General features: G+C 36.2%; 2 protein-coding genes across 3 annotated transcripts in view; one reads left to right on the forward strand and one right to left on the reverse strand.

Annotated features, from left to right (window-relative positions):
- Positions 1–6,963, forward strand: part of slc44a4 (solute carrier family 44 member 4) — a 26,003-nt gene extending 19,040 nt beyond the window's left edge. For both annotated transcript variants that reach the window (XM_016662813.1, XM_007575899.2), the window contains 13 exons: positions 325–437; positions 618–740; positions 1,126–1,225; positions 2,314–2,406; positions 3,269–3,371; positions 3,445–3,704; positions 4,812–4,906; positions 5,035–5,138; positions 5,237–5,310; positions 5,407–5,477; positions 5,830–5,924; positions 6,008–6,092; positions 6,799–6,963. In XM_016662813.1, the coding sequence (XP_016518299.1) occupies positions 325–437; positions 618–740; positions 1,126–1,225; positions 2,314–2,406; positions 3,269–3,371; positions 3,445–3,704; positions 4,812–4,906; positions 5,035–5,138; positions 5,237–5,310; positions 5,407–5,477; positions 5,830–5,924; positions 6,008–6,092; positions 6,799–6,899 (1,417 nt within the window). In that variant the 3' untranslated portion in view covers positions 6,900–6,963. The remainder of the gene's footprint in view (positions 1–324; positions 438–617; positions 741–1,125; positions 1,226–2,313; positions 2,407–3,268; positions 3,372–3,444; positions 3,705–4,811; positions 4,907–5,034; positions 5,139–5,236; positions 5,311–5,406; positions 5,478–5,829; positions 5,925–6,007; positions 6,093–6,798) is intronic.
- A 2,177-nt stretch (positions 6,964–9,140) lies between these two features.
- The window catches only part of rnf5 (ring finger protein 5), a 10,601-nt gene continuing 7,946 nt past the window's right edge, over positions 9,141–11,795 (reverse strand). The window contains exons 4-6 of the mRNA XM_007575901.2: positions 11,519–11,576; positions 11,319–11,430; positions 9,141–10,857 (exon numbers count right to left, since the gene is read on the reverse strand). Coding sequence (XP_007575963.1) covers positions 10,733–10,857; positions 11,319–11,430; positions 11,519–11,576 — 295 coding nt within the window. The 3' untranslated portion in view covers positions 9,141–10,732. The remainder of the gene's footprint in view (positions 10,858–11,318; positions 11,431–11,518; positions 11,577–11,795) is intronic.

Genomic DNA, 11,795 nt, shown 5'->3' on the forward strand with positions numbered 1-11,795 from the left:
CGATTACTAAATTAGTTGACAATTATTTATAATAATCAATTTGTCACGATTTCAGCTGCACTACTCGTCATTGATGTGACACCCTCTGTAGTTTCCACACATAAAGTAATAAAAACATGGACATAACGCAACTGGAAAATTACAAATAAAAACTAGAATGAAATAAAATAAAAAAGAATTGCAGTTTTTTTGTTTCATTTTATTAATCTTTAGGAGAATTAAGTATTTTTCTTGAAATAAATTCATCTTTTAAGCTTTGCTCTCCTGTTGTCTTGTTGGTAACTGGTTTCCTCCTGCTGCTCCTGTCTGTGTAACTGGTTTTAGTGGTTTGGTGGTAGCCATGGTGGTCAGTCTGCTGTTCCTGCTGCTGCTGAGGTTCATCGCTCCAGTGATGATCTGGCTGATCATCATCGGACTCCTGGCATCTGGTGCTTACGGTAAAAATTCAGCTGCTTTCATATTTACAGCACTATTGTTGTCTTGTAGCTAACGGCTAACGGCCGTTAGCTACAAGAAAGGGTTTTTTTTTCATTGCTGTTGTGATTTTAAGCTGTTTTTCTAAATTTTAACTTCCATTTCTTACGATGTTTTGATTAATCCCTAATTTTCCAACGCAGGAATCTGGCACTGCTACTGGGAATACGATAACTACAAACAACAGTCTGCAAGCATCACTGACATCGGATTCACCACTAACTTTCAGACTTATCTGCAAGTCCAGGAGACCTGGCTGGCCATTTGTAAGATTAGTTTTGTTTTAATCCAAATGCGTTTTCCATTTTCAGTTAATTCTCAGTTTTTAAGAAAATTGTTGAGGTTTTGGGTCAGTAGGAAACTGATGAGATCAATAAACTGATGGAAAAGTCTGGAACAAATGACTATAATTGTTAGTTGCGGTTCTAATCTGCTTTTATTGCTAGCATCTACTTTCTTCAGCAGTGTTGTGAAAAATCTCCTTAAAGATGTTTTCTGTTCATTCTTTTTTTAAAATGAGATTCCCTGAGTAAATAATAAAAAAAAAAAAGCAGATTTCAAATTACGGGACAAAAGCTACAGTTTTATTAATGATGCTTGTTGAATGAGCAGCTGTGAGTGATTGGTGTGGATAATTTCTCTGACCCTCAGTGATAGTCCTCTGTGTGGTGGAAGTCATCATCCTCCTCACCGTCATCTTCCTCAGAACCAGAATCCTGATAGCGATCGCTCTCATTCAGGAGTCCAGCAGGTGAGTCGAATCACAACTGGAAATCAGTAAAATGGCGGGAAAAAAAGCAATAGAAAACCTGTTCAAGGTATAACTGGAGTTATATTTTTTTTACCCGGTGCTTGTGCGCCCCATTTCTATTGCTGCCCTGGGTGACTGTCAATAACTGCGTTTCCACTGACCATCTATAACCCGTCTGTTCGTCTCAGGTCCAGTAGGTTGATTTCACGACTGACACATTCAGGTTCATTGTGTTTATTCTAACAAAAGAGGAAATCTAGATGGTGGTTAACATCAGTCCAGCAGCTTCTGCCCCTATATATTAAATAAAATGTAATAAATAACCCTAAATAAACTACAAAACAATAGCTCCCGATGAGCAGTTGGCAGCAGTTAGCATTTTTAACCCTCTCAAAACAAAATTAAGCAAAACATAGCAAAATCACTCATGAAACACTGTATATGATTCAATTTGTCTAAAATGTATGTTAAAAAATATTTGTAAAGAAAACACAGAGCTGATTCTAATACATACCAGTTACCAACGGCAACAGAAAAAAGGGGGAGGAGCTGTCAGTTACTGGTTGCTATGGTAACCACCAACTGCCAAGAGCAGCGCAACAGAACTGAAAACACCAATAAATGTCTGGAGAAACGACTTGTTGACTAAACAATATACATTCAGACAGTAAACAAGCAAATGTAATATTGTTGAAATAAAACATGTTACACATGCGATTGCTCAAATTGGAACTACGAAAATAAATCTTCTTTATAGAAACCTGGCAATGTTGATTAGAGAGTTTTTTGTGTGTTTTTTTAGCATGAACAAGCTTATTCATGTGATTTTTTTTTTGTTGTAATTTTATTTAATTATTAAATTGCATTTCTTATTTCATGAAAACACATTTGCAAAATTGTTTTATTTTTGACATTAGTGGAATATTAACAAAGTTTTGTGCATATTTGTAATGGAAACGCAGCCTGTGATGCCCATCACAAAACCCTCTTCTGATTGAGCTGCTTCGATTCAAGATGCACAAACAGAACATGTTGTTTTTATAAAGATGTTTGTTTTTGAGACATTAACTCCTGTTTATTACCTGCAGAGCGATTGGTCACATGATGTCTTCCCTGGCGTTCCCATTGGTCACATTTGTTCTGCTGCTGGTCTGCGTCTCCTACTGGGGCGCCACCGCGATGTATCCTTTAACTTTACTAAAGCAATCAGTTAATCATTTACTAAATTAGTTCACTAAATAATTTATGAATCGTGATAAATCATTCCAGTCCTAAATATTTTTCATTTTTATCATTAAAATACCAAAATTTCCTCTTTGTTTTGCTCTGTCTGATAATATAATTTGAAAATGTTAAATGATTGATGTTTTTATCAGTTACTCAGTACTTTTACTTGAGTAAAATTTTTGTATGCCCTCCTTTGGCTACTGTCAGTGGAGGTGGGCAGAGTATGAACTCTAACTTGAGTACAACTGCTTCAACACATTTTTACTCAAGTGACAGTAAAAAGTTGCCATCTAAGAAAGTTCTCAAGAGTAAAAAGGTGTTTGGTAAAAAGTCTACTCGAATACTGAGTAACTCGACCATTTTAATATTTAAAAATTACATCATCAGACAGAACAAAATATAAAGTTAAGTGGAAATTTTGGTATTTTAAGGACGGACCTGAATTTGTCATAAAAGTAAAAATTCAGGTAAAATAAAATGGTTCCAAATCAGTTTTTTTTTTTCAATATAAAACTTACAAAACTTTAACAAAAACTGCAGGTTTATGTTTGTTTATGGTGAAGCTTTGGTTAAAACATGTTAGTTTTTTATTCAATGGGTAGAAAATCCAGAAATTTTACTCAAGAGTAGAAATACTTCTTAATAAAATGATTCAAGTAAAAGTTTTTTACTACTACAGCGTAGTAAAAAGTTCCTAAAAGTGAATATTTTCAGAAACGTTACTCCAGTAAATGTAACTGAGTAGATGTAGCTAGTTACTGCCCGGCTCTGACCGTTGGGCTCCAGTGTTTGTTTTGGCTGAACTGGGACCTGCAGATACTTGGCCACGTCAGGAGAGCCCATCTACAAAGTGGTGGCTCTAAATTCGTCGCACGGCGGCTGTTCGAGCATCACCGGCAACGTGACCTGTGACCCTCAGGTTGAACCATGACCTCATACGTTTTCAGTACAGGGATAATCTCATCACTAACTTCTCTCTGGCTTGCTGTCAGACTTTCAACTCATCACATTACCCAGAGTGCCCTTCAGCCAGCTGCATCTTCATCAGCTACAACGAGGAAGGTCTCTTCCAGAAGAACATGTTCAACCTGCAGATTTACAACGCGGTGGCCTTCCTCTGGTGCGTGAACTTCGTCATCGCCCTGGGGCAGTGCACGCTGGCGGGGGCCTTCGCCTCCTACTACTGGGCCTTCACCAAGCCGGACGACATCCCCATGTTTCCTGTGGGTGCCAGCTTTTTGCGGACACTCAGGTAATGTAAAGAGTTTAGTTATTTAGATTTCTGCGACTGAAAGTGAGATTGTAATCCATTTATAGTTTAGCGACGTTAAATTATTATTCCTCTAAAGTAAAAGAAACATTAAAGCTCCATCTGATGTTTTCATCAGGTTTTACAATCTGTTTTATTTAAATGTTAGACTGTGTGCTCAGAAACAGTGTTGTTTTTCTGTTTTTATCTGGAAAAATGGCCCACCACTCAGAGCGCTAAGAGGTACGGGGCGTCCCAAGAACCTAGTTAAAAAAGAAAACAAAAAAAAAACTTAAATGTAAACCTTAAATGCAAAACCACAAAATCTTACCAAGTATTTTTGGTTTAGTTTCTGAAAACACTTGCAATAAGACAAAAATAACTTGCAAGTAACTTTTGTCAAGATATAGCAGCTTTTTTAAGTCAATAATTCCTTAATATTAATCTTAAAAAATTTAACACTTCCAATTTCATGTTATTTTACTTGTAACAAGACATTTTTCCTGTTATAAATGAAATAATCTGTCAGTGGGGCACTGTGCTCTTACCTAGCAACCCCAGTTGTCGCCTGGCAACCCAAGAAGAGCTCCAGCACATTTGGTCAGCTGGTCTTACTGCCTTACAATGGCTGCTGGAAAAGACAAGTGTTTTGTTGTTGACAACTTACCATCCAGAAACGACTTGCTCCATTCTTGTTGTCTGTGCAGGAGGCTCTACTAATGCTTTTCAAAGATGCATAATTCCTCATCTGATTGCAGCCATTTTCACATTTGAGTGTAAATGTTGAGTTGGGGCGGCGTGGCCAGCAGCAGCTTGTTTGGATTTAAAGTGACAGGACGCCCTAGAACAGCTCATTCTGGAAGGAGGCAGAGCTGAGCAGACTAAAATCTAATTATTTAAGAATAATTTGGTGTCAAAAATGTAACAAACATGTGTTGCCCATAAATCTATCTTAACCTGTTCAAGACGTCATAGGTCACTATGATTTGTTAGATTTATTTTGCAAAATGTTTTACTGCGCTAAACCTTGACCCGCTGTGGTCACCATGTTTCCTTTCTGGTTATATTCTCATTTAAACTGGGATCTGTGATGTTTATTCTGTATTGTAGGTACCATGTTGGCTCTCTCGCCTTCGGTTCTTTAATCCTGACGCTGGTTCAAATCGTGAGGATTATACTGGAGTACATCGACCACAAGACCAAATGTAAGTCCATTTCAGCTGATTTAAAATGTTAAGATGGGCAATGTGCTGTAAATAAATAGCTTTAGATGAGAATGAAACAGATTTTTGTTTTTGAGGGACTGTTCAAAAGTTTAATGTCTCATTTCCAGCGGCTCAAAACCCTTGTGCCCGTTTTGTCCTCTGCTGCTTAAAATGCTGCTTCTGGTGTCTGGAGAAGTTCATAAAGTTCATCAACAGGAACGCCTACATCATGGTGAGGAATCAGCTCACTCAGTAACGCAGAAATATCAGACAATACCAGGAAAAACTGATAATGTTTCCTAAATATTTCTTCTTTTTTTTTTTTGTCAGATTGCTATTTATGGGAAGAACTTCTGTGTCTCAGCCAAAAACGCTTTCAGTCTGCTCATGAGAAACATCATAAGGTTTGTGGTGTGGCCTCGTTAAAGTGATCAGATCGTTTCCGTCCTCTGCAGTCGTTTGTGACACGGTTCTGGTTTTATGTTTCCTCCTCCTCACAGGGTGGTGGTGCTCGATAAAGTGACCGACATTCTGCTGTTCTTTGGAAAACTGCTTGTGGTTGGAGGAGTAGGTGAGGAAATGGATTCTGTTTTCAAAAACACAAAATCTTATCAAGTAGTTTTGTTTAGTTTCACATTTAAACACTCAGTTTACTTGAAATAAGGCAAAACTAACTTACAGTTAACTTTTAAGGAAGATGTAGAAGCTTGTTTTTAGAAAATAATTCCTTAATACTGATTTTATTGTTTATGACTTTGTTCCCATGTTATAAGTGAAATAAATGGAGCTTGTACTTTTGGTCATTGTTCAGGAATTACTTCCTTAAAACAAGCTCTTATATTTCACAGAAATGTTAATTGTAAGTAAATAATGTGTCCCTGCAAGAACTAAAAATGTTAAGTGTTGTTTATTTTCCTCTTCAGGTGTTTTGTCGTTCTTTTTCTTCTCTGGGCGGATCAAACTCCCAGGCGACACATTTCGCTCTGAAACTCTCAACTACTACTGGATGCCAATTATTGTGAGCTGATGATCACTCTATTGTCTATCATTAACCACCCAGCTGTATTTTATATTTATCCATGTATGTTCATGTTGTTTCAGACTGTGGTGTTTGGTAGCTACCTCATAGCTCACGGTTTCTTCAGCGTCTACAGCATGTGTGTCGACACGCTCTTCCTCTGCTTCTGTGAGTAAATCACTACTGTACTGTCAACAGTTATTACCACAGAGAAATATCTCGCTAGCTAGCTAGCTAACCTTACCTAACCAAGGTAAGGTTAGGTAAGGTTAGCTTGGCTAGTTAGCTGACATGGGTTAGCTAACCTAGGTTAGCTTAGTTAGCTAGGTTAGCTAAAAGAAAATAACTTTTCGTTTAATCCCGCCTGCACGCAGCAAAAACATAAAATGCTACCAATTATTTTTGTTCTACTTTTTAGTGCAAATATCTTATTAAACTTGTGGTGTATTTATAAACTAAGATATAGGACCTTGTTTTAAGTAAATAATTCCTTAATATTGATGAAAAAGTTAAATGTTTTGCCACACTGTAAGTGAAATAATCTGCCAGTGGAACTTTTTCATTAATACTAATTATTAGCTCAAAACAAGCTCCTATGTCTTGCAGAAAAACTACTTGCAAGTTAGTTTGATCTTATTTCAAATATAATAAGATATTTGCACTACAAACTACATTTGGTAAGAATTTGTTTTTGCAGTGCATCTACAATCAGGACAATAATTTAATTCAATGAAATGTTTAAAATAATCACAAATGTTATAAATAAGGCCGACGTAGAAAGGATAGAAAACTGAGAGGTGTATTTATTCTAAGACCAGTAGAGGGCGCTGTTTACTATTAGTAGCTGATTAAAACTGGACTGTTGTTCTCACAGTGGAGGATCTGGAGCGTAACAATGGATCCCTGCAGAAGCCGTATTTCATGTCCAGAAACCTCATGAAGATCCTCAACAAATCCAACAAACAGGCAAAATGAGGAAGACGTCTCTCTTCTTCTGCTCCCTTTAATTAGCCCGCTGTGCTTTATTCCCCCTCCTAAATACGTTTACCAAAGTTAAAATGCTTTTTGCACCTTTTTAGTTTTTCATGTTTGTGAAATCCTAATATTAACTGTCTAATTATGTGTTTTATTCTGTCTGAATATAGTTTCTAATTTCCACGTTTCTTTTACTTTAAGTGACCTTCTCCAGTTTTTATTTGCTCAGATAAACAGCTTTTAATGTGACATTTAAAATCACATCAACTCCATTGTTGTGATTTTTATTTATAGGAAAGAAGGGATAGAAAAGTTTTAAATATTTTAAAAAAATATTTTATACACTGTACTGTATTTTATGCATTTGATTGCAATAAGAATTGTACAATAAAATTGTAAATAATGTTTCAGTCTACTTTTAAGAAGCCTTTTCTTTTTTCCAGTCCTGAAGTTTTAACATTTGATAACACTGACCAAATCAATCTGTTACTTTTTCCACATAGACCTGAGCCTTAAAATATCCCATAAGCAGTAAATTTGTTTTCCTTATTACTATGAAAATATTAACAATTAATCATGATGAAGCAATTTAGTACAAATTTTTTACAGTATAGACCAAAAAATGCAATTTTCTGAAAGAACACAGACAGAGCAGTAATTAATCCAAAACTGTTCAAATACAACATATACATTTCACATTTAAGATAAAAAAAAACCTTATTTGTAAATATCTTCTACTTTGAACTCAAGTGGAATAGTTTTAGCTTTACTTGGTTCAAATTCTGTAAAAAAACAAACAAGCTATTATCTTTTGCTATTAATTATTAATTGGTTAATGCAAAAATAATCAATTGGCTCTGAACAGAAAAGGCTGAGCTTTTCATATTAAGTATTTTTTCAGTTGTAGATTCATCCTTTGTGACAAATGATCAAGCTTACACTAAAGCAATGTTATTACATTTTATGCAGTAAAATATTCTTTTTTAAGAATTAAATTGTCTTCATGTATTTCTAATATGCGATAAACAGGTGGTTAAATAAAAATTCTGCAAAATGTGCCAATTTCTTTTATATGCAATTAATCGTCAGAATATTCAATAAAATGAAAACTTAGTTGTATCCATAGAAAATATAAATGACTATAAAACAAAACCGCTTCTTAAAGTCCTGTAGAAAAGTCAGGTTTTTCTTTTAAATCAGACACAAAGCAAACATTTCAATCAACTTTAATCTCCAGGAACATTTGGTTTTTCCACAACAGTCTCCATTTGCATTGTGGCCTCAGCCACCTGTTTAAGTGTCACATTAGACCCTCGGTACAAAGAGTCGCTCCGACAGACAAAATACGTAAGACAAGAACGAGGCCCGGTGGCGGTGGAAGGACAGCCTGTCCTTCAGATGACCTTCAGTTTCTTTTCTGACTCTGGCAGGAACATAGAAGACTTGATTCATGGTTTAAACACAATCTCCTGATGCAACAGGTTAGAAAACTGCAACTAGAGGTGCACCATCAGTTTGGCCAATTTATTCCCTTAATCAGCAGGTCAAATACTAATACTATTAAGTGCACTAAAACTCAGAACTCTGAGTTTAATTAAAGTCGGATAAAGGTTTACACTTCAAAAACACAAAGTCTTACCAAGATTGTCTAGTTTCTAGGTCAAATATCTTAGCACGCCTGAAATAAGACAAAACTTCACAAGCAACTTTTTAGGAAAATCGTTTGTTTGAAGCTGGAGCATGCTGGAACTCCCCCTTGGGTTGCTAGGCAACGGGCAGAGCTCTGCTGGGGTTGCTAGGTAACGGTGTAGCGCCAGTTGATTTTGACTCAACACAGTGAACAGGCTCCACTGGCAGATTATTTAACTTATAACAGATGAAAATATCTTACAATGAATGAAATAATCTGCCAGTGGAACTACAACTGTTTTTTAAAATCGATATTAATGAATTATCGACTAAAAACAAACTCATGACTTGCCGAGATGTTACTTTGAAAGTTTTATTTCAAACGTACCAAACTATTTACTCTAGAAACTAGACCAAAGATAATTGGTAAGATTTCATAAGTGAAGGTAATATTCTGCTTCATATTGTCATTACCTAAGATGATTTAATTTTCCTGTGGGATAAATAAAGTATTTAATTTGAATTTTAAAAAGAAAAATGAAACCTGAAGCACCTTTTAAAAAAACAGATTGGTATTGGGTGGAAAAAAATGTGTTACTATAAAGATTGGGCTTATTTTTTATTATTTTTCTCTCTTTTTTTTTTTTACAGATTTTGTCAGTTATTTGTCCAGGAAAAGTGAAACTTCAGTTCATCATTCACATCAATAGGGAAAGTCTGTTTTTTGTTTTAGAAGCAGAATCATAAGACTTTCACGTCTGAGCAATCGTCTGTAGCTCCCCGAAACACATGAACAGCATTTACAATATTCATATATACAAATATATTAAGTATACACACACACAGATAAAACAAAACAAGACATAAGTGTTTCATAATCGCTCTGTTTCAGGGGGAAAAGTCCAAAGAACTCATTTATTCTGCAAAAGTCCTGTGAGTGGCACCTTTAAGATTTCAGTGGATCCGTTCTGAAATAAAACTGTGTTGCATTCTGGGGGAAAAAAAACACACAGAAAAAAACAAAAAGACACCAGACGTTAAGGACAGCTCCATCCTCAGGTGACCTCACAGTGTAATGGCAGTTTAAGACGAATGTAAATAAACTTACTCCCGTTCCTTCCACCTTACAGATACTGAATATAGAAACCAAGAAGAAGGTTTACCCATCCCGGCTGTTTCTGCTGCATCAGCTAAAAACTTTTAATACTGTCACCAAACTCTGTGCTGACAACTACAGAGGTGGCCCTAGATTACTTGGGGTCAGAGGTCAGCAACCTGTGGCTCTGACTTTGACCTGAAACGGTAAAGAACAGAGTTAAAAATTAAAAAAAGGCAAGGTTGCCGACTCCTGCTCTGGATTGTGATTTATTTTGTTGCATAAACAACATTCACTGCAAAAACATAAAATAACACCAAGTATTTATAGTTTAGTTTATACAGGAAAATATCTCAGTACACTTGAAATAAGACAAAACTAAGTTAAAGTAACTTTTTAGGAAGGAATTGTTTTATGTCAATTCCTAAATATTAAAAAAAAGCCATTTCCACAAGCAGATTATTTCACTTTCCAGTTTATAACAAATAATCTGACAGGAAGTTGCACTTTTTCATGAATATTGAGGAATTATTCACTTAAAAAAAGATTTTGCGTTGCGCAGAAAACGTTACTTGTCGTCTTATTTCAATTGTATAAATATATTAGCATTAAAAAGTAGACCAAAAATCATTTCCCATATTATAAGCTATAATGAGGCTTATAATATTTGTTATCTGTGTAAAATGTTTTGTTCCACTGGCAGATTAGTTCAGACACACATTTTTCCCATGAAATAAATGAAATAATCTGCTACTAGAACTCGTACTTTATCATCATCAAGGAATTATTTACTCAAATCAAGCTCCTATATCTTGCTGAAAAGTTTCTTGTAAATTACTTTGTCTTATTTCAAGTGTGCCAAGAAATCTGCATTAGAAATTAGACAATAATACTTGGTAAGATTTTGTGTTTTTACAGTGTTAACACAGCAGGTGTGTGTCAGTGTGTGTGTTGGGGGCGGAGTGGAGGAGAAAACCTGTATTTCTTGACTCTCAGCAGCTTTTTCTCAGGTTACATAATGAAAATCATGTGTGAGTGTGTGTGTGTGTGTGTGTGTGCGCGCGCTAGTGTCTCCAGTCTTGTTTTTATTTTTATACGGTCGTCGTCATCAGACGCTCAGCAGCCAGAAGAAGAAGATGATGGCGACGAACAGGAAGAGGGAGTCCTGCCAGTTGTTGTTGTTGTTGCCGTTGTTAAGGTTACCGTTGGCTTGGTGATCCCCTACATACTGGTCTGAGCAGAGACGGGAGATTATAAGGAAGCTTTGTCCCTTTAAAACTTTACATTTACACATAATCGATGCACCTTTCCTAACCACAACTTTAATGTGCTTTATTGTGCAGCAGACCAACAGAATTAGTGCAGTTAGGTCATAATAATGCGTGTTCATCCTCCCCAAAAACAGAATCAAACTTTAATTTCTAACAGATATTTAATACTGGAACTGGAAAGTATTTTAATTATTCAACCAAAACAACAAGTAAGATGGACAATCGTGTCTCTAAACAAAATTTATTTTTGATTTATTTCCAAACCCTCAAAAAGGAAAAAAAAGTTACACTTTCCCGCTGTATTCTGGTCATATGACCTTAGTGTAATATTTACATCCTTAGTTTTTATAAATCCAGTAACTTAATTTCTGGTGAGAAACGATCCAGGTAAAGTGTGAATTGATTGTTTTGATTCGTGTTTACCTGCTCTGTGGAAGGGGTCGTTGGCGTTGAAGACTGTGGTGAAAAAGCCGAAGGGGAACGCTCCGATCCCGAAAGACATGTGGAAGCCCGTTTCTCCAAAACCGGGGAACATCTGGGCGCAGACAGGAAACCCTTTGGTCAACTTATCACGTTTTTAGGGTAAATGATCTGCTAACGTAAGAAGAAAAACGGCGTCTCACCCCTCCTCTGCTTTCAGGCTCGGTTCTCTGTCCCTGAGGCCGAGGCGGAGTTTTCAACCTGAGAAGAGCAAAAGCAACATTTTGCCGGAAGTGACCTAAATCCATTTATTCCTTCTCAATGCGACATGCATCTGATCTTTTTATCAGTCTGAACAACGCAGATCGAAGTTTTTCAACCCAGGCCACTTGGATACGCGGGTCCTAAACATGACACGAATGTGACTTGAGTCTGAACGGCCAGGTTGCATTAGTTCCATAGACATAAGAGTAGACCCCG

This window comes from Poecilia formosa, unplaced genomic scaffold, assembly GCF_000485575.1.
Source record: "Poecilia formosa unplaced genomic scaffold, Poecilia_formosa-5.1.2 Scaffold391, whole genome shotgun sequence".
In the NCBI taxonomy this organism is placed as follows: domain Eukaryota; kingdom Metazoa; phylum Chordata; class Actinopteri; order Cyprinodontiformes; family Poeciliidae; genus Poecilia; species Poecilia formosa.